At 33.4% G+C, this 27,442-nt stretch overlaps 3 protein-coding genes across 9 annotated transcripts; 2 read left to right on the top strand and 1 right to left on the bottom strand.

Annotated features, from left to right (window-relative positions):
* Positions 1-4: 4 nt before the first annotated feature.
* On the top strand, positions 5-3,897 carry LOC117220041 (uncharacterized). The gene is made up of 6 exons (XM_033469680.2): positions 5-897; positions 972-1,242; positions 1,311-1,447; positions 1,519-1,746; positions 1,823-2,030; positions 2,125-3,897. The coding sequence occupies exons 1-6, from the start codon at positions 415-417 to the stop codon at positions 3,675-3,677; spliced, it is 2,880 nt and encodes a 959-aa protein (XP_033325571.2). The 5' UTR covers positions 5-414; the 3' UTR covers positions 3,678-3,897.
* Positions 3,898-5,877: 1,980 nt separating this feature from the next.
* Positions 5,878-11,410, top strand: LOC117228344 (mini-chromosome maintenance complex-binding protein). 2 transcript variants are annotated; one of them, XM_033484045.2, is made up of 10 exons: positions 5,906-6,393; positions 6,541-6,584; positions 6,687-6,964; positions 7,227-7,577; positions 7,683-8,005; positions 8,408-8,587; positions 8,682-8,925; positions 9,016-9,186; positions 9,272-9,490; positions 10,782-11,410. In XM_033484045.2, the coding sequence occupies exons 2-9, from the start codon at positions 6,578-6,580 to the stop codon at positions 9,467-9,469; spliced, it is 1,752 nt and encodes a 583-aa protein (XP_033339936.2). In that variant the 5' UTR covers positions 5,906-6,393; positions 6,541-6,577; the 3' UTR covers positions 9,470-9,490; positions 10,782-11,410. The 2 variants fall into 2 exon arrangements, with proteins under 2 accessions (XP_033325695.2, XP_033339936.2); XM_033469804.2 differs by lacking the exon at positions 10,782-11,410 and having other exon boundaries at positions 5,878-6,584; positions 9,276-9,433.
* Positions 9,494-25,561, bottom strand: Ip6k (Inositol hexakisphosphate kinase). Of its 6 annotated transcripts, XM_033469805.2 has the most exons (6): positions 21,125-22,008; positions 17,042-17,294; positions 13,460-13,535; positions 13,217-13,379; positions 10,599-10,829; positions 9,494-10,141 (listed from the first exon to the last, which is right to left on the bottom strand). In XM_033469805.2, the coding sequence occupies exons 2-6, from the start codon at positions 17,113-17,115 to the stop codon at positions 9,912-9,914; spliced, it is 774 nt and encodes a 257-aa protein (XP_033325696.2). In that variant the 5' UTR covers positions 17,116-17,294; positions 21,125-22,008; the 3' UTR covers positions 9,494-9,911. The 6 variants fall into 6 exon arrangements, with proteins under 6 accessions (XP_033325696.2, XP_033325698.2, XP_076381012.1 ...); XM_033469807.2 differs by lacking the exons at positions 17,042-17,294; positions 21,125-22,008 and adding an exon at positions 24,901-25,561; XM_076524897.1 differs by lacking the exon at positions 17,042-17,294 and having other exon boundaries at positions 21,125-21,986.
* Between the last annotated feature and the right edge of the window lie 1,881 nt (positions 25,562-27,442).

Genomic DNA, 27,442 nt, shown 5'->3' with positions numbered 1-27,442 from the left:
AGTCTTGAAAAGTCGAGAGACCCCTCGATGCTTTTGTACAACATTAAATACCAAAACTGTATCTTATCAAAACCATAACGGTCGAAGCGTAACTTCGATACGTTCAATATGATAATGAATTATATTATTAGTTCTATACGTAGTTCAGTTGGTGGTACAAAACTAAATAACGAAACAGTAGTTCTAACCTTATATTTGAGCAAGCTTGTGTATTAGAATATGAAAACAATGCGTGATTGACTATAATTTATATTTGTATGAAGATTCATCGTTACCACCAATTAACAAATATTATTTATACGAATGAGATAAATTTAACAACTATATACGAAAACTCTGAACAATTTTGGAAGATTAATCAATGAAAATTTTTTATTATAAAAAAACTGTTTAGATTCATACAAATCTATTAAAATGATTTCTCAGTTGTCACATGTTATGACTCTTGCAAACAGTATCATTGGTGTAAGCGTTCTTGCTATGCCATTCTGTTTCAAACAATGTGGCATTATGCTGGCTACTTTAGTTTTACTAATAAGTAGCCTTCTATCACGACTCGCTTGCCATTTTCTTATTAAGTCAGCTGTGATGTCAAGGCGAAGAAATTTTGAACTCCTAGCATTTCACGCATTTGGTCAAATGGGAAAATTTTTGGTGGAGTTGTTTATCATTGGATTTCTTGTAGGAACATGCATTGCTTTCTTTGTTATTATGGGTGATTTAGGACCACAAATTGTAGGGAAAGTGATAAACAAAAATCCAGAAAATATTAGAACTAGTTTACTTGTAACAACAAGTATTTTCATAGTTTTACCGTTGGGATTGCTTCGAAACATTGATAGTTTATCCAGTCTTTGTACTGCCACAATTATTTTCTACCTTTGTCTTGTATTAAAGGTAAATAATGTCTTTCATTGTGTATAATATTTGAAATAATTCGATAATTAATACATGTCAACTTTTTCTTTCAGATAGTGACAGAGTCTACACAACATATTTTTGCTGGAGATTGGTATGAACATGTATATTATTGGAGACCTTCTGGTATATTGCAATGTATACCTATTTTTTCTATGGCTTTGTTTTGCCAAACTCAATTATTTGAGATATATGAAAGCATTCCAAATGTGTCATTAGAAAAAATGAATGAAGTTGTACGAGGTGCATTAAATATATGTACTGTTGTTTATTTATGTGTCGGCTTTTTTGGGTACATTGCATTTTGCACACAGCCTTTTACAGGTACTTGTAAAATTTAAAACACAATATTCTTTTAAGTACCATTAATTTATCTGTCATTCAATTTACAGGCAATGTGCTAATGAGCTTTGAACCTAGTTTGTCATCTGAAATGATTAAAATGGGATTTGTGTTCTCCATTGCATTTAGCTTTCCTCTAGTCATTTTTCCATGCCGTGCAAGTTTAAATTCCCTCTTATTTCGTAGGGTTAGTATAGATGTAGTTACATGCAATACAAATAGTATGATATTAATCAGTATTCATATAATTTCTTACAGGTGTATGCCCATGAATCGTCTGCAAATTATTTACCAGAAACAAGATTTAGATGTCTTACTATAGCAATTGTGGCTGTTTCATTGATTACTGGCATCCTAATACCAAATATAGAGTTTGTTCTTGGTTTAGTGGGATCCACAATTGGAGTTATGATATGTTTGATATTCCCAGCAATATTCTTCATATCTATTAGTAGCAAACACACTAATGAAAGACTATTAGCACAAGTAGGGTCACTAAGCAATTTTACCAATTTTATTGCCTCATTTCTTTATTATTAATGTCGCTATATACATTGTTTAGGTGATTTTATTTATTGGCATCTGCATTATGATTCTGAGCACTTATGCAAACTTGTATGCAATGGAAGAATCTGGTAATACGAAAGTATTAATAACAACAAGCAAACCTCTTAGTCAAATTAGTAATTTACCATTAAATTTAAACAAAGATGATCTTAACGTAGTTGCAAGTATTCCTCATGATCATGAGATTCTACCGGATATTAAAGGTACAATAAAATGATTTATATAAATGTTTTGTAGAAATAATGAATTTTGAATTAAATATAGTAATATAATCTCGTAAAAATAATAACTTTTTAGAGAAAATAGATCAGTTGCCGGATTTAAATGTACTTGATAAATCTATAAACCTAAAGTCGAAAGATGTACGTCAGGAACCACCGATTCCTGTCGAGCGTATTGTTGTCACAGAAAAGCCAGCAGTAGAAACACAAAAGCCAATCGAAAATGTAGTAGCCACCCTTCTTCCAGTAGTGGGAAATGCGAATGAAATGAAACCGTTAAACGCGGACTTGCAGAATAAACCAAAAACTATATTGCAAAATAATGTTGCAGAAATTGTAGATTCTAGTACAACGAAAACAGTAGAAAAAGATACTGTTTTAGAGTTAAAGAAGAATTTCATTGATCCACAAAAAAATGATAATCTTATAAACTCTGATGCCATCAAGAAAGAAGAAACAGAATTGGCTGCGGATGCAGAAATTGTGGACGTATTGGTTGCAGAGACGAAAAAAAAACTTGGAAAAACAAATCTTAAGATATATAGAGAAGAAAGTAAAGGGCAAAAACTAATAAAGGATGTCCAAGCTCCTGGAGAAAATGGAATAAGATTAAAAACTTTCAATAAAAAGTTAATTTTTCAAGATAAAAATATTTCTCAAAATATAAAGATTGGTAATGATAATGAATTTTTAAACAGAACAGAAGAAAATGACAACGTTAGAGCGTTGAAATCAAAATTTGAAAAATCGGAGTCCAACAATGAACTTAATGAGTTGAGGAATAATGAGCATGTTGCAGCTAAACTACTGGAAAATAACGAAAACGTGGAAATCAACGTTCAAAATGAAAATTCTTTGCCAACCAAAAATGTGAATTATAAATCTTCAAGAAATAAAGTGACCGATCAAGAAAAAATTAACGGCTTGAAAGAAGAACCTATTTATTCAAGAGATTTACCAGAAGGTCCTATTTTAAATGCTTTAATAAAACGAAGAATCCATAAATCTATATCTGTGAACGATTTAGCAAATAATAAAAGCGAAACTAATAAAAGTCTGTCTAAAAACGATGAAATACCGGCTAACTTGCAAGAAAAATCAGTTCTAAACGGTAAAAGTCGAAAAACACAGTACGAATATTCTGTACCCATTGCTTTACAAATGCGAAATCAAACGAAGATGGAAAATAATTCTATTTTATTAGCAAATAAATCGGAAGAAAATGTTCAAGCAATTCGAAGGGATATTTTAGAAGATCATGAACGTGAGAAACGTGAAATTAATGTAAATCTAGAAGAAACTGATACCAAAGTTACAAGTGATATTTTTGGTAAAAATACGGAAGAATTAGTAAGCAATTCCACCATAAAAGATGATCGTGACGAATGTTCAAAACAAAACGAAAACGTAAAGGATGGAATTTTAACAAATAAATCTAAAACAACTGCGAATCAATCTGAGACTGGTTTGATAGAGCCGCCGTTGATTAAAGTTAATATGTACTTGTCAGATCAGAAAATAGCAAATGCAATATCCGTAGAACCGAATATTGCTATGGGTGGAGAGTATGTTAAATTAAAGCAACGAGATTTAAAGTCCGTAGATTCCAGTGAAGATTGCAATATGTAAATATTTGGAGACCTGATTAGGAATAATGTATGCTACATAATATATGCGTGAAAACTTTATTTTATAAGTAGAAGTTAAGAATTAATTTTTCTTTATTGTTTTTATAAACTACTCATAACTTATATTGCGTACAGTAAAACAAATAACTCTATAATATACAAATATTTTTGTTCCAAGCGTACTTTACATATCAATATACAAATCATATTCTTTTACATAACCAGTATCTGTGAATGAATACAATTAATTATTCATATATTTTTACAGTGAAAAAAAGTGTACTAATTTTTCCTTATCATACCACATTTTAATAATAGATTTATTGTAATTCAGTCCCAAAAATCAATGTTAAGGAATATTTTTTAAAAAGTATCACCGTGTGTATGCATTCCCAAAAACCAATTGCATTTTCGGGAATTGGTAGAATTTGTTACTTCAGAAGAATCTGAATCGTCGTACCTTTTGAATTATTATTTATTATATTCATTAACTATTAAATGTCACCAAATTATGACAAAATGTTAAAATCAAGAAGAAATTAACACAGATTCTCTTAGCTTTTGTAACCATCCCCACTATTTTATTACGCATCCAATCCGCAATGAATTCTGTCTTAGCAATGAATAGTCAGGCAACCAGAGCAAAGCAATTTCTACTCCTGCTAACGGAATGTGCTGCAGCTGGAGTCTTGCAGAACTTGAGATATTGTATACATATATACGGAATATGTATACACCACGGTTTTCTAAGATTTGAGGGACCTAGAAGATCCTAAGGGATCTAAAGAGTCGTGCATTATTGCGGGAGAGTTACGGGGGTTACTTGTCGAAATCAAACAAACACATACATTTGAAACATGTCTCAATGTGCATTGACCATCATTCGCAAATTCGCTGGCAATTGAGGTCGGGAATCCTACGAGGCGATAAGTGCAAGTCGAATGTCGTGTCGGATGTTTGAAATGGAGCGCCAGGCGTACGAATGCTCGAAAAGAGTGAGATCACAAGCACGGTAAACTGAGACAAGATATATTGGTGTCGGTATGATTCGTTTTACATGTGTTGTGTTATTTCCTCTCTTTGTCATTGACTATGGGGGCAGCACTGTTCAGCTATGAATCGTCAGCCAATCAGAGCACAGCAATTCGCTGCAATCTCTCAATTCAAGAGTCTCGTTGCCTCCAGATATGGTTCTTGAATTGAGAGATTACTGTACACAATTTTTAGATAGAAGGGGACTGTGTTTGTGTGTGTGGTTGACCTGTCTCATTTTAACCCAGGATCGAACAAAGAAGTCTCAGGATCCTGTATTTATATACAATACAATTTTTCTATTAATTTTCTTTGTTCCGTCCTGGACGGATCAACACCAGGCAATCGGTTAGGTCATTCGAGGGCCTACGGGGCCTAATCTACGGTCCCGAGAAAAGGTGTCTGACAGACCAATAAAATAAACCGACCCGCTATAACTACCTTTTTATACCGTTTACTTTACCGGTTAATAAAGGTAAATAGTTTTTTTTATTACTGCACTTTAGCCGGAGACCCAAGGTGGTCTCCAACTGCCTTCCGTCGACTTGCCCTTTTCTCAAGGCCCTAGAGCAACGTCTTCGGAAGTGGGGGCAGGTTGGGGGTGAAACCAATCAGGCTTAAAAAATGGGCCGAACAAATTTATTAATTATATTAATTTTTAATATTAAAATAATTCAAGTACTCTCACACAATTGTAAACCTGGACCTTCTGTAAATAAACTACGTTGTTTTACATTACGACACAGTTCGAGCTTTTTTTACAAATCAACTCCACCGCCATTAAGTTGTCGTTGGAGGCGCAGCATCTGGAAAAGCAACTTTCAATCTGCGCACCGTGCGATATATTCGTACGGCCCTAACATTCTTCTTATATATAATTTCATTTATTTATTATTATTTATTTCAATTTAATATGGGAAAGATTTTTCAAATAAGTTATACACAATAGTAATAATATCATTTGTTATATTTTACTGATGAAGATATCTATTATTGATTGTAATTCTTATACTTTAATAAAACAGTGAGTACATTATTCGGTAAAATAATTAGGTAAAATAACGAACACATCATTTCTTAAGTATATAATTTTTATTGATTGATTTTTTATTTATTCTATTCGAAAAAATGCACGTACGTGTAATAACTGTAAAAAGAAATCAAACTATACAAATGACGCCTGGAACCGAGCGGAGTAGTATAACCGTCATGTAATCTCTACTCTACGTTAATATGTACATAATAAGCAGGTATATACATATAACGACTAGTGGCCACGGGACCGGGCCTAAACTTTAAAAAGTACACACTGAGAAAAATGAGAGGGGGCAAACAACAGTTAATCCGTATCCAGTCACCATATCACAGTCCCTTTCTGTGTAAAAATTTCGTACATGTTCAGAAGTAGCAAATGCTGCTTCTAGATACATATGCTCTAAGTTCCGATTAAAATGAAAAAATTTCGACCAAATTTTTATTATAGACGGCACTTCACCACAGACGGCGCTGAGATCGGAAATCCTAAAATCTTACATCGCTGTTCTATGGCGAAACTGAGCAGAAAAGTCCATAAGATGCAATGCTGTATGCATCTGTATCCTAAGTCTGCGTCTGTGCATTACTAAATCGTCAGCGTCAGCCAGCAGTGTGGACAATTCAGGACAGCAGACAGAAAATTATATTGTGTGAGACATCTGTAAAAATTGTAAATCTATGTTATAGGCTTTTTATAAGAGGAGAGGGCTTTTAGCTTTTACTTTTATGAAATTGTCCGTCTGTAATCTTCTCAATTAAACAATTTTCGCGCGCTTTTGTAAACTTCCATATTTAAGGTTATTTGCGGTTGTTAAATAACTACGCGTGGCTACCATGACTTGTAAGTAAACCTTTTAATTAATAACTGTGAAAAATGAATTAATAGAGTAGTTTTAATTTAATACAATTGAGATATGATCATAGAAAAATAATTTTCTTTTAGCATCACTTAAAATATTGGATTGGACACCTGAACACTTCATTGCTAACAGAACAACGTGTAACAAGATTCTAAATAATCCTGATGTTGTGAAGGAAATTCCTTCCCTAAATTATGTACCACTACATTATTTTAGGGACCGACAGTTGGTCAGATTTCGAGGGATGATTCAGGATATGCATAATCCTGAATATTATTTTCAACGATATGAAGTTAGAAATACTCGATCTGGTTTACATGAAACTAGAAGTGGAATGTATGCAGACTTCGCTAGATGCATGGTATTTATACAGACAATATTCTTTTTATAGCCCTTTACACAGTTAATGATCCTTGTCTCAATTCTATGGACATTTTGGATCAATGTTAGGGCTTATAGTAAATATAAATGGTAGTTACAGGTGTGAGATACTAGAAGAACAGTTTATCTCATGTATAATACTACCAACAGTGCTCTATTTATCCAATGTATTTTTCGTAATTATTGCATTTTTTAATATTATTGTTTTAACTAAAACTTTATTTAATTTATGCTTTCAATAGACACATGAAGAGATATTGTTCGAGTCTGAAAAAAACTGTAGTGCTGAAAGACATACTTGTGTTATTATATCGACACCTGGTTTGAATGAATGGGTAAAGGAAAAGTTTAAGAAACCATACTGTAAGAACTCAAGTACAGCTATGACTTTTAAAAGAAGTTTTGAACAAAATGATCATGAAGCCATGGATTGTTCTGAACCAGTTTGTAAAAAGGATAAAGTTTCATTAGATGAAGAAAGTAAAAAAATGGATACTCTAGAACACAATGAGAATAGACAAACTTTAGTCTCAAAAGAATATCTACTAAATTTGCCAATTCCAGTGGATGATGGTATAGCCTGTATTGTTAAGGTTGTAATACATTCTTTCCTGTTATTTGAAAAATAGTAGAACTGTAACCATTTGCACAGTTCATAGAAAGGCTTTTGTAATAATCTTATACATGTTTATTTACAGATATATGAAGATGCAGCTATGAAGTTGAATCAAATTATTGAAGTAATAGGTTTTGTATCTTTAGATCCACTTCTAAGTACTTGCAATATGGATGAGACAATGACAGAAGCTGAATTGAATGTACATCATCCACCTACATCTCTAGTTCCTCGGTTACATGCTGTAAAGTTAATTCAGCCTTTGGAAGCAGAAATTGAAAGAGCTCCAGACATTATGTCCAAAGCAAAACTTATACGCAGTAATCTCCATTTAGTGTTAAGTCAACTACTTTTCGGAGATCACTTAGCTGCCGATTATTTAATTTGTCATTTACTTTCGTCAATGTAGGTATTTATAGATAGATGTTTGTGCAAAATCATATAATAATAAGTACATATTAAATCGATTATTTTTTAACGTCGATATGTAAGATCTTGTCCTCAGGAGGAACTTTTGCTGATTTTGAACTTATTTATGAAATGTGAATCTTTGAATTTTGTAATTTTTTTCTGTGGAAACAAACTGTTCTTGCGAATTTTCAATTATAGGAAAATTACATTAAATTTAATGCAATAATGTCTTTTATCTAAAAAATTAATTATAAAATATCAATAAGTCTTATAGATTAAAGAAAAAATGTATAACTGCAGTCCTCTGAAATGATGACGACTTACATAGATGGAAAAAGGTTATCGGTTTACCATGAAGCAATTAAACAATATTACCGAGTGGTCATTCCTTTTTAGATACATGAGAAGAGATTATTTTTGTCTTGGAACATATCCGTTAAATTTAACACATTTTTCGATTGGTAAATATAGTACATTTGCGAAAGATTTGTATAGATTTTTAACGATGTTCGTAGAGAAAAGTCACTTATTGGAAATAACTTTGGAAAATTTAAATGATTTAGCGTTATCGCCGAAGTAAGTAAATGTAATGTATTGGAAAAAATCTTTTTTAGTTGGTCGAGTATAAGTCGTATTGTGTACATACATTTTTGTTTTGTATTGCTTACAGAAAAGACTACGATTGTAATAGGTTGACCAGCGGGCTGTTTCAACTTAGTGATAATACTCATCTTGTAATAGATGAAACAGGATTAACCACAGGTCAAGTGTCACCGGCCGGCCGGGAAAACTATAATGTGATCTGTGATTTAATTAATTTCCAGAAAGTGACGTACGACTTTAAATTTTATAAGATGGAATATGAGACAGACATTCCGGTTTTAATATTATCGGAGGCCAAGTCATTTATTCCTGTGCGTAAGAAAGTTGAACAAGAATAGAGTTATGTATTTCAACTGTGTTTATAAAGCACCAGATTCAAATAATATGCACGCTTGCTTTAGTGCCAGAATCAAGTGGCGTTAAAAGTAGACGCGGAATCAAAGGACGTTTATCCTCATGTCATAGAAATTGCGGAACAATATTTAAAAGATGAAAACCGACTGGCGGATATCCGCCAATATTTAAAAATTATCAAAAGCGCCAAGTTCGAATTTGACGAAGAGATTGTAAAGGTAATAGTTGTCTGCTATCTTTTTATACACGATAGTCTTGCACATTACTTCTAATACCTTTAATTGTTTTCTGTCATTCTTCAAGGAAGTTCAGGACGATTTCGTGAAAATGAGACAAACGCATAAAAATGTGAGCATCGATCACTTACACTCATTGATGATACTGGCCAGATTGTTGTCTTTGTCGCATGGATCGAATACTTTAACCACGGAATATTGGAAAATGGCTGTACAAATGGAAGTAGAAAGATTGGGCAGATTGCCAGAGAAGAAAGAAGTTTAAATGCTACGGAGAATAGAGATGGTATATTATTAAATATATACTCTTTTTATTATAGTTTTACGTATTTTTATAGAATTTGACATTCTTCGAGCAGAATTATCGAAACATATCGAATTGAACGAAGCTATGCTTCAGAATTCACATTGAATTATTGTGCTGATGTTACTTCGGAAATCCAATAGATATCAGAGAAATTCGCTAAATTTCACTTCGCTCCAAAGCAAAAATAGCGGATATGATTCTTCGAGACAGTTCTTCAAAAACATTTCCACTCGGAAAATATTTTTAAGAAATCCTACATGGAATAATTGTGTTCCATTGAACTTTAGACGTGATCACGTGATAACGTGGAAACAAATTTTGGAAACATCTTGAACGTACGTTTTCCTTGTTCACAGAAACAGATTGTCAGTTGTTGTTCAGTTTATCGATCACGAGAAATCTACACTGGCGTTCGTTCGGATTGATAAACTTGACCAGAATCGAAAACGTTTAATGAACCATTCGCATTTAGTAATTTGGCTCTCCTCTCTTCGCGTTCTTTTCGGATCAATTCGAGCCCCTTTCTCGCTGCTTGAGCGTATCTTTTGGAAAGCGCTACCTCTCCTTTCGCTCCTGGTATATGACCTGTGTAGCCAACGATTGGTGGTCTTTCGGGAGAAATTTCGTAACCTGCAAAGAGTATCATGATTAGTTAGGTTCGCACAGTGTTGATTGTCAATCGAGACTAAAGCTGTAAATAAAGCGTGAACTTCGAAACAGTTTGAATTTTGAATTGATCAAGTGTTGATTTGCAATTTATCAATTTTAGATAGTACAGTGCGATCTTACTAGATTTTTTTTATTACTTCAGATGCATATACACTGTAACGAATGTTGATCAAATTAATCTAGCTGTATTCCCAAATCTAAATGACCTTATCGAGTTTGTCTGTTCTAAGTTCCTTGTGAGATAAAAACATGTATGAATATGAATTAATGATATTTTTTAATATACTCATTGAGTTAAGAATGTTGCACATCTATAATTCATTACGTTCAGTACAACTTAACGTTCGATCTGTTTGATCAATTCAAACTCTTACAGCTTTAATCGAAACAGTCACGAAATAGGTTGCAAGAAACATACTGAACGTGACTAGATTTTGATCGTGAGCATGATCGACTTCGTTGAGGGCGGCGATGTTGTCCTCCCTCGCTCTAGACATGAGGTTTCTTGAATCGCGTCTCTCAGCGCGCGCTTTTGTAAGATCCCTGCGTGCTCTTAGTTTACTTTGATTCTCACGCCATTCCTTACCGCCTTCTTCCACAGCTCTCATAAACGACAGGCCATACCTGCTATTAAATCCAGGAATATATCCTATAATTGAACGATTCAAGATATCTTAATGTGTCCGTGCAACGATGCAACTTCGAATGGGAACGAGCAGAATCAAGAAATTGTTTAATAGGATATGCCCATTCAGCAAAATACAAGAAGCGTGCATTTTCTAGAACTTTTGTATGAATACCAATAAATTTTATTTTGTAAGTTTTTGTAATAATTTTGTAATAATCTTTTTAACATGAACAAATGAATGTACAACATGCTAACAGATGAATGGTAAGGAATTTATGACCGGTTTAAAAAGCGTTCGTTTTCGCGTGTACACAAAATCTATTGCGAGGCAAAAGGAAATTCTGTTGAACAATACATTCTTTTCTAAATCTGAAATAAGACTACAACATTTGAAACAAGTTGACCCAGTTATCCATATTTAGAGTGGAAGTACTTCTAAAAGTTGGCGACAAAAAGAATATTTTCTATATTATTACAAAAACTCTTCGTGCTAGGAAAGATTGTTAAAATCACAAATTCGATTTCTTTAAAAAATTTCTTAAGCTATTAGTTTTATATATTTTTTGTTACGTATATAATTAAACATACATCTAATTTTCTAACTTTTTGTAGATTGCATCACTAACTTCCCGATCTTCCTAGATTATTAATTTGCAACTTCAACAACTTCTTTGGAAGTACAAAATAAAAATCTTCATAGTATATGAATTTATTATATTGGTCTATAATATATACAGTAAATTCTCTCCAATTGTTCCTCAGCTTGTAAACAAAAATGGACAATTTGGGAAGATGAGATACGATTATTCGAGCCTTGCGGCTTGTTTTTATAGTTGTTGACAATCGGCAACTATAGAAACGAGCTGTGGGACTCAAATAATCGTATCTCCTCTTCCTAAATTGTTCATTTTTGTTTACAAGCTGAGGAACAATTGGAGAGAATTTACTGCATCTATAAGTTTTCGTAGATATGAAATAATTTGCGGAAAATATAGATCTAAAAAATTAATCACCTCTTGAGAAAACTAATTATCTAGTTAAATTTGCAATTAAAGTTTTATTAAATGGATATGGATTATTATAAATCTTCAGAGTTAAGTTAAAGTTTACGTGCTATAGTTGAGAGTAATATTTTTTTATAGTGAACTGTCTAATCTAATAAGCTGGATAAGTACGAATACAAAGCGTGGAAAATCTTTATAAAGATCTTAGTAGTTTTAATGGCTGCTAGTACAAAAATTTCGCGAAATGATAAAAATGATTTGACGAGTGGTGTGGAAATAATGCATTTTGGCGTCATGACAGTACATAGAAAAGGTGGTGGGAGTGAAAAAGCTGGGGTTGAGCTGAAAGAGAGAGAGAGAAAAGCTGTATATTTTAATTGTTTTCATCTCACATAATAAAAATCATGAAGTAAATCTTTAACGCGTATTTTTTCAAAATGAGATTTTTAAAAATAATTTCGATAATTTTCAACTAATTCACTTCGCACTATCATAGTTAAAAAGGGCAAAACCTCAAATAAAAAAATGTTCTTCACTTTCGTTCTATTTTTTTTTATCGTCGTCAATTACGTCGGGATGAATCAAAGACATATGAAACTGTAAGACTTAATTAACGCTACAATTTTGACACTTTTAACTCGGAGAGTTTGAACAATGAATGAATTAAAAATCCTTTTGTAATATCAATTGTCTTCTACAAACTGTTGCGGTTTTCGTTAAAATTAAAAATAACTAAATAGTTTTATTACAGTATGTGTCTGAGTATAAAATACTTTGTCCGAGTATTTAAGCGACCACGAGGAACGAGACGCGCAGAAGTCAGGAGGTGTAGCCCTCGTGATTTGGATGTTGCATGCTCGATAATTTCGAGCGTTGATGTAAAGCATGATCGCTTGGCATGGAACGGTCTTTACATGTTCATACAGGATGTTTTATAACCGATGGTTCGACTGTGAATTTTATGCATTTACGAACAAAATTAATAGATCATATACGAAACAACGAAAATGTTTAAAGAGACTTTCACACAACTATTACAATAATTTAAACTTATCAAATCTATCAAAAGAAGACGTGTATTTTATCACGGAACTCCTATCCCTTGTTATTAGTACATTAAATTTTGATTTTGCATAAAGATCCGCAGTCTACCTATAATAATAGTGTAGGAAGTTCAGCTTTTTAATAACTGTTTCAGTCAGAATCGATCTCTGTCTCAAACTCTTACGGCCTCATCAATTTTACTGGATTTGACATTAACAACTGCTTAGGAATGTTGCTTATTTTTGTGTTCTAAAAGACTTAATACCTAAATAAAACAAGAGAATGAGATGAAACTATGATTTTTGTTATCTCTGAGTGGGCATACTCCCTTAAACCATTCGAGCTGTTTGAATGGTTTACCCGTGTATCCCAATATGTACGGAGGTGCTTTGAAGAGGTGCGCCTCATTTTTCCAATCTCTCCGGATGTCGTCCTTCTCGCATAGAATCATTCCGTTCGGCTCCATCCTTCCTGAATTCGGCCTATAAGGGCCGGTCTTGAGGATCTTTTTTTCGAGCAGTTCCTACGTGAATCGCAACATACGCGTATAGAAACAATACGAACATCTCTTCGAAAGGAGATCATCGTCTTTATTCCACCAACCTTCATGATTTCCTCCGTACTCGCTCCAAAGCGTTTTCCGACTTGAAACTTGAGAGTAGGACAATGTCCGGTGTAGCTAAATCAACAAAATAGATACGATAAACATCGAACGACCGTCTATTTTGCTATGACAAATCAACTTTAAGACTGAGTACTTTTATGCAGAGCGACAACAAAACAGCGCAATTCATGAAAGTATTCGACTTTACGGTATATGAAATGTGTATAGTATTTGACCGAAGTAATTAACATATTAACTATCGACGATTGTGTGATTGTGTGTTATTTAGAAATGTATGATTCATAGTTAAAGCTTTAAGTTTAGGCTTTAGTTTAAAGCTTCTTTTTTTTCAATAACAACATCTATCGAAGATGGCAGGTATCGACTGATACCTGCATTTGTTTATTTATGAAAATAACACGACTGCATATATTCAGATTTTATGCAATTTTTACTGTAATATATACACGAGTAAATCAATTTATTTAGCAATTTAAAACGAGTATTAAAGCATTGAGGTAAAATAACACAAGGTAATGTACGAGCTCCTTAGTTGACAACTGAATCAAGTCCCTTTTTAACTATCGTAAAAATTGGAGTTCATAGTGTAATATTGTACAAAAAATTAAATACAAAATGTAAGTTTATTGTAACAAGATAAAACGAAGGAGTAGTAATTATGCCATTATAATTTAAAATGAAATCTATATTTTTTCAATAATAAACAAACAGTAACGGAACGAATAATGAAGTGTCATTATTGCATTGAATTATGATACCACTTCCTTCTGAGAAAGTGACTTATGCTATATGGCTATTAATGTATTAATAATCATAAGTTACACAAATGTTATTTTTAATACACTACAAGATGTACTGTATACTACACTGCATTATTTCAAGCATCGATGTCCAGTATTGGACTTCGTATTAGACTTTGATGATTGAAATAATGCATGGTATAAATCGTAGGAATTTTCAGAAAATCTCTCGTCTTTCTTTTATGTTTGTTTACAATGGCCGAGCATGCTGAATATTCAATATCTCAAATTCAACATCCCGAGAAATTATAATTTTATACAAAAATATTGAATTATTTTCCACGTTCGTAGCGTAACTACCGAATGGTGAACCAATTTACAGTTTGTACTAATGTATCGTTTTTACGCTTTGTTATTGATTGTTCTAGCTATTTAGTTGAACAAATTCGTTCGTTTTCGTTTCATAATCCAGGGCTCGGAATTAACCAGCACGCAACACGAGGATCGCGAGGGCTACGCCTCCTGACTCTCATCGCGCGTCTCGCGCCCCAGTGATCGCCTAAATACTGCCCACGCCCATATAAAGCAGCAGGCATATATGCCCGACGTGCTCCGAGTCGAAAGAGACGACCACGGCGAGCAAGACGCGCGATGGGAGTCAGGAGCCGTAGCCCTCGCAATCATAGTGTTACGTGCTGTGTTAATTCCGAGCCCTGTCCTAGATCATTGGAGCTGGGGATCCTTTTGTCAATATTTAATAATAATTTAAATAATTATAAATAATAATTAAATAATTAAATAAATAATATAATAATGTAATAATAATAATATAATATAAATAATAATAATAAATAATTAAATAAATAATTATTAAAAATAATAATTAATTATAATAATAATATTAAAAATAATTTATTCATTTTGATTTAAAAATAATGATTATATATCCGAAAATAATTTATTAATTTTCATTCAAAAATAATGATTGTATGTTTCAATTCATTTATTTTGATTAAAAAATAATGATTATATATTTGAAAATAATGATTTATTTTCTATCTAACATAAAATTTACATTATATTCCAAATCATACCGTGAGACAACATCATTGCATATAATTCTGACACGTGGAAACGAATTTTGAATCGTTTTGCTTGCAACGTGACTATCCCAAATGTACCGTTATCGTACAAATCGACATTGCTGCAAAGCTATATTAACAATATACATAACCAATGTATGTTGAAGACCCTTGAAAATAATCTTGACTGTACCAACCTGTTACTGCACGAATCTCCGTTATCTATCATAAATAAGAAAAGTGCCGACACTTTTCTCATACACATTTGAAAATGAATTGCTTACGAGAGGTAGAGATAGCACTTGTCGTGGTTGCAGAACTTCAACGATCACGATTACATTTCGTCCGGCAGCGAGCGCTCGAATTTTGCTCGATCGCAAGGAACGGCCGCTTTCTAAAACAATGCGCTCGACAGAGCCGTAAACGCGGACTACCGGTGACGGTGACCTAATAAATCGAAACGTGATGCCGTGACGATCAGCGACGTGACGCGTCCGTCATTGGCCGACGACGACGGCCCCGTCGTCCGGATCGAGCGGAATCCTTCTCTCGATCCGCGGTACTCGCGCGAAACGACCTTCGTCGAGATGAAATCGATCCCGTTTGCGATCGCGTGGCGCGCCATTAATTCCCTTTTTGGGGGCTGCGATAATGGCACACTTCGATTTTTCTATCCGAGCGATTCGCGTTTGAAACGAGCGCATCGTTATCTCGGGAACGTACGTTACCTTGATGCAGAAGTTTCTGCTTCGAATGGATCAACACGCACGCAAAACCGTCGATCGACCGGAGCCGCCGCCGCGGGTGAGCAGAGGACGCGCAGCTAAATCGCCGGACGAAACGTTTTGGTGTCAGGACCGGTACCAGTTACCGGTGTTTCGTTGAAATTTTGCTTCGCGTTGCTCGCGAAGGAATTTGCCCAATGGTTATCGCGTGTATACTCGAGACAATTAACCGGGGATGATATAATGCCTGCTAATCCGATTAGTCCTTTTAACGCGGGCCAACGAGAAAATGCGAAGCTGCTACACAGCGGGCTAAAATTGTCGAAACACGAATGTTGGGCAAACATAATTTTATTGTTATTACGTTTGTTATTATTGTTGTAGATTTACTGTACACGGATTTTCGACGAAGGTACAAATAAGATGGTATAAAGATAGTGAAGGAGAAAAAGGAAAGGGAAATGCATAAAATGAATTGAAATAGAAAATGAAATAGAGAGAAGAAGAAATATATGCAACAGGCGACAATATACGTAAAATATTAGAGGTGTGCGCGGTATAACAGAATTTTTATCCGATTACTCGAGTTTGAATCGTTTTTTGAATCGAACTACGGTGAAACCGATTCCAGTGGTGAAGATTTATCAGAGAGAGAGAGAGAGAGAGAGAGAGAGAGATGCTAATATATGTTGTATATTTCGAACGTTTTTATCGAGTACTTAAAATTGTTTATAAAATTATTTTGTTTATAAAATCGTCATTAGGATAGGATTCTACAAGTCTGAAAACGTATAAAATAGTTTTATTGCGTAATGAATAGCGAATATATTATAATATTAATATATTATTATTATATTATAATATTAATATATTACTATTATATTATAATATTAATATATTATTATTATATTATAATATTAATATATTATTATTATATTATTATATTATATTAAATCCACGTTTTAACGATTTTAGCCCGCTATGCGTTGCCCGCGAGCGAGCCTTGTCCTTACCCGGGCAGATGAGCGCCATAACTCTGTCCAAAGAAGCGTTTCTTTTCTTCTTCGGCGATCGGATCGAAAACCATGTTGTTGGCGTACCGCCAATCGAACGTACGCGCCTTTAACGTGCCATTACGTACGATTCCGCGAATTCAAGGATTCGTGCGAGTCTGCCCGCCTGCTCTAGAAATCCAATCCGACCGTGTCTCAATACGTGCGTATGCACACTATCCTCCATAAGTATTTCAACACTTCTGGACTAGATCTATATTACAGACGAATTACACGTCACACTGGAATTTTTAAAGCAACTTGTCGACCGTCATAAATAGACTGCGGATTTTTATGCTTTTATGACATGTTGAATGTGCCACGAAAATATATAAATTAATATATAAATTAATAATATATGTAAATATATATATATATATATAAAAATATAATATATATAATAATAATATATAATATAATATAATAAATATATATATATAATATATATAATAATATATAATATAATATATAATATAATAAATATATATATATTATATATATAAATATATAAATTAACAAGGTCTTACAAAATTCCGATTTTCTCCTTACAATGAGTAATCTTTTAGATGTCGAGGGAATTTTTTTCTTTAATTCGAATCTTTGTAAAGCGACCCACGAAAACAAATATTTCCATAAAGGTCCGCAGTCTAAATGTGGTCCGCAGTGTAAATCTTTCAATTCAACTATCTAGCAATTGTATGTCTATATCGTTATTGTTCGTTTGAGATTCTTTTAATATTTTCTAGGGAATCTGAGAAGATAATCAGGGGTAATCGCATAGCACTGGGTAAATGCTGTTCTTTTTATTTTAATTCTTGTCAATATTTTGGGGCGGTAAATGTGTATCTTATTATGTGCTGGGTAAAAAGTTATTTTCTAAATAAATCTCTTATTTTTACAGGTAATTCAATGAATTTGCCTCAATATACAATTTCGCGAAAATTAAATATAACCTTTAAATATCTTACTTACTATTAATAATAGGAAAAAATGATATAGGAAAACATCATTAGGTTTAAAATAGCAAACACATTATAACACAGGGTGAGACAGTAAAAACTGTTACCTAGAATAATTCGGTATCTATTAGATATATCGAAAACTTCCTCATTGAATTACGTAGCTGTTTTGAGTGATTTTTTATAGTATTTCGTTTTTTTCTGAAATATCAAGGTGATCTTTCGTTTTTTGAAAGTTAATTGATCTTTTCTTTTAATACCACTTTGTTGCCGATGCAAGGACGAATTTAGCGACTTACAATGTGACGATCTTGAGTTGATCTTAATTCCCAAAATAGTGAAAATGGAGAAATCGATCAAGAAAATTGATTTTAGAATAATATATCGGTGGTAATGGTTATCATTTTTAGCTAAAATATCAATCTTCTTTTACGATTTTTCTATTGTAATTACTTCTAATCAAATGTACCTATCTCAATTTATTTTTAGTATTCGAGGGGTATTAGGGGTTGTTGCATTCATCCTGATTTTGACTATTACGTGACGTTACCAAACATATGCAATCTCGTTTAAAAACATTTTCCTTCGCCATTTATATTCGCTCTTTCAAACTTAATCACGTTTCACTCCGGTAATTTTCCTATTATCAGTAATAAGTGAAGTATTTTCAATGCCAATGTTAGATGTAACATCCTGGGCATACTGAATTTACATAGCCATGTGTAAAAAAATAGTTACAGTTTCGAAATTTTTAGTCCATAGTTTTGTAACTATAAAATTTATTGGAAATTACAAATTGGTTCTGAATATGATTACAAAATACAATTTATTTCTGAAGAAAATGCGACTCGACGACGAACAAACTCGATTGTATCGAGGAATAATTTGACTGGCGTCGTTTGTAAATATCTTTTAATAGAAGCCTCTTATGCTAATATATAGGGCGATACAACCGGAAATTATGATACATAAACAAAGATCCATGTGTGCTAGCATTATAAGAAGTAGAATCATAATTTTCATGTCATGTTTCTCGAAAATGATCCTCCAAATTGAAAATTGCTATTCAAAATTTTCGTCTTATTTTTTTTACATAGAATCGCCCCTATCGATTGTACCATCTGTTTATACAACACCCCGTATAAATACTTTATTAATTATTTTATCATATAAATATATTCGTCAAGCAGTTAGTCGGTACTGGATTTCAAATTTTCAACCGCTTCATTCATATAAACTGCAATCTTTGAATCGTGTTAATTGTCGTTTCTGACTGTCATATTTAAGAAAAAATATTTCCACTTTTTTTTGTAAATATATCTATTTATATTGGAAATTATTTGCTCTAAATTTGATACTTGCTAACGGTAAGACTAACCCAAATTACAACACAGGAACTAAAAATGGTCAGATAGCTTGACAGTTCTCTCCGTTCATGATTAGGATATTTATTTCTATTTGAGTTTACTATACTATACTTTAAACGATGCAAGTAGCGTACCGTTTACATTACACGACGGTAACCGTTTCTTTGAAAGGAATAACTTGAATATTCATGTTTCATAATTAATAGGTCAAGTATTCAAATACATATATTTGTACGCTAAGAATTATTACTTCGAAATTTTTCCAAACAATAGAAAGCAAAGGAGAAATTGTTTGATAACAATTGTACGGTAAAATGAGGGCTATTGTATCAATAATAATTTTCTACGGCTGAGGTAGCTTTCAAGATGATCTTATAGTTTTAATGAAATAGCGAAATCCTAAGTCGCTCGAACTGTTTCATGGTTATGAATGAGAAAAACATATTTTTATCATAAGACCGATTTAGTTAGTATTATAAAAATATTGACTATTAATATTAATACATACTATTAATACTATTAATATTAATACATACTACTAATACTATTAATATTAATACATACTATTAATACTATTAATATTAATACATACTATTAATACTATTAATATTAATACATACTATTAATACTATTAATATTGATATTAATACATACTATTAATACTATTAATATTGATATTAATACATACTATTAATACTATTAATATTAATATTAATACATACTATTAATACTATTAATATTAATATTAATACATACTATTAATACTATTAATATTAATACATACTATTAATACTATTAATATTAATACATACTATTAATACTATTAATATTAATATTAATACATGCTATTAATACTATTAACATTAATATTAATTAATATTAATACAATACTATTAATACTATTAATATTAACATTAATTAATATTAATACAATACTGGAATTTTATAATTCTGGTGAGAACATGTCGAATACTATTGCAAGTAATAATTATCAAAGCAATCGGAATGATATAAAGTCTTAAAGTGGTCACTATAAAATGGCTATTCGAATATCATCTATCGAATACTGAGTATTATTTCGATATTATAATGAATTAAATGATACTGTGAAATGAAAACTGTACTCCTGTGTAATTAATAATTGTTATCAACTATTGCTGTGAATAACTAAATGATGTATAGGCATTCAACGTGTCAATTGCTCACTTTGTATTGTAAACTGATGGTTTTACCACACTAACATCACAAGATTAGATTATTATATTACTTAACATACCAAACGATCATCAGTTTTTTCATTTATATTATTAGTATCATTTTCTGCTATAGTGACTACATAGACTTATAAACATAAATTCTCCTGCCAAGTAAACATGCATTTATAGCATATAACTTGAAAAATGAATAAAACAGCAATTTAGCAGAATAATAGTACATATTGCATCAAAAAGAGAAGAATTCCTGACTCTAATAATATGAACTTGCTCGAATCACGAGTCCTTGTTTTCCTTTCCATAAAACTATAATTCCATTTGTAAACACGAACGAAATCATGATGAAATTCTCGTAACTACTTTGCTTGCAAAAAATTCATTGTTACCGTACAATGGTCCTCTCTTTATCGTGCAACGTGCATCCGACAATTTTTCCTACAACTTTTCTCGTTCGCAAAGTGACCGAAACGGTAATTCAGATTGGCTCATAAAGTGGATACGTACAAGTATCTAGATGTACACACGTGTAAGAGCTCGAGACGCTATCAATATTCAGTTTCGTTGATCGGAACGCTGTGCTGTAACTCTCTCACTGTTCCCTTCGTTTCCTCCTTTCCGGATGTTAGGATCTGTCGGATCACCCGCGACTTGTCGAGACGTCCGCCAGTTTCGATCAAACAAACAATTCGCGAGACGAGCCACGAGTCCGCATCCTCTCCCGCCCCAAAAGTACTTTAATTCTCGCCTGCAGCCGGTCGCTGCATTTCGAAGCTGACCATATATCTTCTCGCTCTTATCGCGATAAATCACGACACGCTGGATGTGTCCTATGCTTCACAGTATTCTCAGATTTTTAGTCGTGCACCGATCCGAAGAAATTCGTCACGAACGGCACTGGCAACCTCTGCCGAAAACAAGTATATAATTCGTCGTCGAGGTCTTGGCTCCCTTTCGTTCACGTTACACGCTGCTCTCCGCCTCTGATATGGGGTAGTTTGATTCTTTTTTATGTGAACTTCGAGCGGTCATACACCGCCACGCGTCCCGTTTGCCGGTGCATCAGTAACTGAGTGCGATTTAGTTCGAGGCAATTGGTCTCTTAGGAGTAACTCGACTATGTTACTCTGTTACCTGTGAGAAAATCGATATATACCTGGATAAGAGGGGGCGTGAATGCATCGTGGTCATTCTTTGAGGAATCTCGCACAGGGCTTGAAACCAGTTGTGATGTCGGTTTCGGTTCTTGAAACGGTTACGAAGAACCCGAAAAAGTCTCGTAACTGTTGCAAAGCTAGATCGGTTTTGGTTGGTACCGGTTTCGCGTTTGGTTCACCAGAACCGAGATCACATTGGTTCCATAACTGTGATTTGTTGATTATTGGTTTCTGTTACAAAGTTAAAGAAAGAACTTGCATTAAGTGGGAAATGCTTGCTTGGACGCAGCTCTCTCTCTCTCTCTCTCTCTCTCTCTTTCTCTCTCTCTCTATGTCGCCACGTGGTCGGTACCGCGGAATAGAGAAGAGTAACGGAAACGAAGTTTCCTCTATGCTTTGGCTGTAGATTATCGCAATAAAATATTTTATCTACTGAAATTTTCTATCCTACTTGAAGTACTATTTCATCTGAATTGCGAAGAATCTATTATTTAAAATAGTATTTCAAATATTTATACTCCATAAATATTGGAATGAAAAATAATGAAAATACATATGTACATATTGTACATATTTTAAATCACAGACCAACAATTGAGAGTTCTTCAATAATTGTTCAAGATTGACAAAACATCTCCTATAATCCAACAAATTATTCGGATTAATATAGCGTATCAACCTCTTGTGCAATTATTATTTGAAAGAACATTATCGAGCTTTCTTTATAGCTGAATCATTACAAAGCCTATTAAGCCATTAAATAAAATGTTAACATACCGACAATATCAGGACCGTGGATCTTACTTCAGAAATTGCGAACACGTATTTATATGACATTTATATAACAACAAAAGATCAAGATATATTATTCATTTCTCCTATTATTTAAATTTTTCATCATCACAAATCCTGATCTCCAAAGGGCTAATTACAACGTCTACTTGGTAACATTAAGCACGAGAGCGAATATAATTCGAATGTCTGCTTTGATTATTTTTGGCGAAATTGAAACGCGAAACAATTACTCCGGTGATAGAGGAAGGGAACATCATAATTATTTATTATTAGACTGCAGATCTGTATGTAAAATAAAATTCTTTTGTATCGCTTATAAGAAGTAAGAGTTGCTTAACAGCTTTAGTTTTACTACTATTTAATTGTAATAGTAAAATTATAGACTTTACTTTAATTTTACTACTACTTAATTTTAACAGTAAAATTAAAGCTGTCGCAGTTTTGCATTTATTTTATCTATTTTCGCCATAAATGCACAAAAATCGCAGTCTAATGATAATTAATTATGATGATAACTCTATGCAAATCTTTCTCTTAATGAATATTACGTTTAACATTTTCTATTACCTTCTGTCACCCTTTTTATAACATAAATTGCTCTGATTGCAAAATAAATCGATAAAAATAATCGATAAAAATATCGATAACAAAAATTTATTTTAATAAATACTCAAAATGATGTCCACCAACGGCGATACATTGATGTTAGCGATAAAACGACAATGTTAAAATGAATCACTTTCATCGATTTTTTTGGTACACCAGATTATACGAAGATCACGATATTGTAGTTTATGCTGTATCTTTCTTGCCCTTAACTCTAACGTGGTTGTGTTAAAAATATACAATCCAAATTAAAAAACAACTTTAGAATTTCTAAAAATGTGACCTTAAGAATTACATTGTCTTTTGAAATTTTGTTTACTACAAGTAATAAGTGAGATATTGAATGTGCTCAAGTTGGATGGAATATGTGCCTTGTTTACTAAAAAAAAAAATAATAGAATACTGAATCGTAGTAAGTATTGGATTGCACGAAAGTATACTGCGTAGCATATTTATTTGTCTGTTTCACACCAGTAACTGTCGTGACATAACGTGTTAAAAGAATTATACAGGGTGTCCCAAAATTATCGTATTCGACAATCGTATTCGATATCGAGAAATGAAGGGTTCCTGTGGTCATTCAAAGCAACATTTTCCTTAACGAAAACGCGATCCTCGGCTTTGTTTACGAGTTATTTGCCACGCAGCACGTGGCTTTGCAGAAGGTCGGGACGAATTCGAGCCGCGTTCGAAGTATTGAATAAGTCATGGAGCGTGAACTTTAGGGTTTTTTTTTGCTAACAGTGATATTTTTAAGAAAAACGCTGTTCACCTTTGCTTTAGAATGCCTGAAGAATATTTACTAATTTTTCAGAGTAGTAGTTTCACCGTGACAGCCGCGTTTTAATTATTAATTGAGCAGATTACAGCGAAGATTAACAATAAGAAATCCCGTCAAAACCGCGGAAAAAATATTTTTGTTTCAATCATTCCCTATTCAAACAGAATTCAACGAACGATTCGCAAAGCTGATTCACTAATAAATCGCGTCAAAGAACACGATGGATCTGTTTATTTAACACGTTGAATGCCACGCGCCGGTTTTACAGAAATTGTCCGTGGCGCCACGATGGATTTTCTTTTATGCGATACATATAATGTTGAAATATTATCTGCAATAGATAAGTTACAGTGTATATAACCATGCTTGACATGTTAATTGGGACAGGGGTTGTTGCGTCCAGAGACAAGGGCCATAAAAAGGTCCCACCATTGGGGAAACCCTCTCAGGCCCCAACAAGGGTCAAGGCAGACACCCCCCTCCAAGGGGTGATTCGTGCCTTGACCAATAATAAACAATCTACCCCCATCCACGGTGCTCTTCCACGACTTTCCAGCGTTGGAAGAGCATTCTTCCACCAGCGCTCGCAGAGAGTGCAACACAAAAAATAAAGTTCTCTAAGACTACTAGAGACCCTTCCACGTCATTAGTTTGCCGTAGGAAGCGCGAATCGAGCGTACAATAGTTCGGTCGCGCATGTACGTTAGGCGACTAACCGAACGTACGGACAAAACAGGGGTCACTGTTTGAATCGACGATGGTAATAATACAAAATTTTAGACATTGACATTTGTTTGAAATTATATGTATTCCTATCAATTTAGGCGCGCCGGTCACCGATGGCCCCCATGGCGTCACCGCCAAGTTAAGTGCCGGTCACCGGTGACCCCCGTGGCATTCAACGTGTTAAGAACTGTGAAGAATATGATTAATAGTAAACTTACCCATTTCGACGAGGATGCATTTGCTGCTTGGAAATGTCGCTCACAATTCACGATATCGATGCACTGACCTCGCTCAAGGTTCAGTGGATCTCAGGTCGATGACCTTACCGAGGAAGGGATGCGATCGGAGGGACCTCGGGTAGAAACGGCACGGTAAACAGGGATTTCACTTTTACAACATTATCACCGAGCACTGACCACTTAATTAATCCTCGACAATGAGTTCACTTTCATATCACTGTCACAAAATATTGGCCACTTAATTAATCTTCGACAATCGGGAAAGATGTGCGGATGTCCTTCGGATTCATCTCGTTGCCAGACTTACGGGGTCATCTGCTTCCATCCAATCAAGGATTGCTTTCTCTGCTTCCAGTGTCCGGCTGCGCGGTCGCCGCAATCCACAACTCCCTCGTGATCAAAATTATGTTGCAATTTTCTCACATATCGAATCCTTTGGATTTTCGGAGACTCTTCACTTAAGGACCGCACTGTTTCGTTCGTATCTCCGCCGCACTCCACGAAAACCAAAAAGATACGATACTGTTCCTGCGAGGAATACATTGCGACGTTGACTCGAGAAAAACTGAAGAAATCTTCACTGTAATCGGCTCGATTAATAATTAAAACAGCTGACACGGGGTTAAACCACTTACTATTTCGGCTCCGAAAAATTAGTAAATATTCTTCAGACGTTCTAAAGTGTAACGGTGAACAGCGTTTTTCTTAAAAACATCAATGTTACGAAGTATTCGAATGCGGCCCGAATCCGTCCCGACCTTCTGCCAAAGCCACGTGCTGCGGGCTCTCGAACTTCACGCCCTTGCCTCTCATTGGTCACTGTTTTTCGTTAATAACTCGTAAACAACGCCGCGGATCGCATTTTCGCTAAGGAAAAAGTTGCTTCAAATGACCTCGGGTACCCCTCATTTCTTGGAAATACGGTCATTTTGGGACACCCTGTATAGTGTTCGAAATAAGTGAGAATTAGTTGGATCAAAGTCTAATAGGTATTGTGGAGGAGGTAAAAGATCGTGATTAAATTACGATATTCTATTCTATATTGTTTAAAATTGTATGCGATTGTACGTTATTATGACGAATGATATTTTTATCAGTGCAAATCTAAATGTCCTATTTATTTATTGTTTAAATTGTTTTAGCTATAGTGAAACCGATATATTTAAAAATTGTCCAAGTTTTAAATATATCGGATATAAGATATATATATAAGATATATATATATATATATATATATATATATATATATATATATATATATACATACATATATATATCTTAGATTTTGTTCAATCGAGTTTCCTATTTAGTCTGGGTCCATTTGTATTAACCAATTACTTGTTTCTTATGTTTTCAAATTGAAATCTTCGTTGTTGAACCTTCCAATTCAACACCGAATGTTGCATTTGTCGATAAGATCATCACAACAATTTTTATCTTATTTCTGTAACATGTTAATTTATTACAGTAGTAAAAATCAGTTTTAAAAGATCATATATTTTCTATTTCGTAATAGAATAATAACCGTTTTTATTCGGACAGTATATATATATATTTTGTGGACTCTTCTAAATAAGATAAAATAGATATTGCATTCCGAGGACGGAAGCATATCAAAAGCGATGTTAAAAAGAGAAAGATACATGGAATGTGCCAATTATTGCGAACATTTCTTCATTTATTTAAACAATTAAACGTGTAAAATAGAATCTAATTACTTCACACGCGATGCAGGGAAATATCGAAATACAAATGGCGTTACTAGAAGTTACAAATCATGTTACATTTTCAAAATATAAACGAAACAATTGCTGAAAACGCCACACATCGGCGTGGCAGTCGTACTTAAGGGGTTAGGATAGTCATGTGACTTTACGGATTCAGCAGGTCGGTATCTGCTGTCGATACATAAAGGATATTATCTAGAGGTGTATAGCTGCTTGATAAATACGAGATGGAGCCATTGCCGTTTTCCATTAAGAATGAAAAAGAAACTCAATTCAGCAGATAGAAGTACATATACAATTGTTTATAACATTTGTTTATACCATTGGAGCTATTGCAATGAAATTTTGACTAAAAATATTTAAAAAATAATCATTCTTAACTTTGGATAATTTGATATTTATTGCATTTGTTAGGCAATAATTTTTAATCAATTTTGGTTGATATTTTTTGATAACAAATATTGTTTAAATATAATTTTACGAACTATCTTTTACTTTCCAAATGTGTATTTTATATGTATGTAAAATACATAAGCGAGTAATCTTTTTGCAATCAACGCATATAAAAATTACCGAAAAGCTAACTACGCATCTCAAGCGTGCAAACAAATATTTTTATAATTATTTATAATAATTATAATTATTTTCAGAGGTATGGATTGAGGAATACAATGCCGTTTTTGTATAACTTTATAACCATAACAGCTATTGGAACGTGATTTGGTCACAATAATATACAAATATTTCGTGACAAACAGGTTCGAAAAATCGTAAAAAATTATATTAGAAGTATC

This window comes from Megalopta genalis, chromosome 10, assembly GCF_051020955.1.
Source record: "Megalopta genalis isolate 19385.01 chromosome 10, iyMegGena1_principal, whole genome shotgun sequence".
In the NCBI taxonomy this organism is placed as follows: Eukaryota; Metazoa; Arthropoda; class Insecta; order Hymenoptera; family Halictidae; genus Megalopta; species Megalopta genalis.
Note: the sequence above shows the minus strand (reverse complement) of the source record. Positions and strands in the feature narration are given on the sequence as shown.

Bases quoted from the DNA above. Each gene is read 5' to 3' on its own strand.
- LOC117220041 (XM_033469680.2), top strand. From the start codon at position 415: ATGATTTCTCAGTTGTCACATGTTATGACTCTTGCAAACAGTATCATT. The intron at 1,243-1,310 runs GTACTTGTAAAA...TTCAATTTACAG, and splicing joins TTGCACACAGCCTTTTACAG to GCAATGTGCTAATGAGCTTT. The intron at 1,747-1,822 runs GTAGGGTCACTA...TACATTGTTTAG, and splicing joins ATGAAAGACTATTAGCACAA to GTGATTTTATTTATTGGCAT.
- LOC117228344 (XM_033484045.2), top strand. The intron at 6,965-7,226 runs GTATTTATACAG...TGCTTTCAATAG, and splicing joins CAGACTTCGCTAGATGCATG to ACACATGAAGAGATATTGTT. The intron at 8,926-9,015 runs GTGCGTAAGAAA...CGCTTGCTTTAG, and splicing joins AGGCCAAGTCATTTATTCCT to TGCCAGAATCAAGTGGCGTT.
- Ip6k (XM_033469805.2), bottom strand. From the start codon at position 17,115: ATGGTTTTCGATCCGATCGCCGAAGAAGAAAAGAAACGCTTCTTTGGA. The intron at 13,380-13,459 runs GTTGGTGGAATA...CGATTCACGTAG, and splicing joins GTACGGAGGAAATCATGAAG to GAACTGCTCGAAAAAAAGAT. The intron at 10,142-10,598 runs GTATGTTTCTTG...TACTCTTTGCAG, and splicing joins TCAAAATCTAGTCACGTTCA to GTTACGAAATTTCTCCCGAA.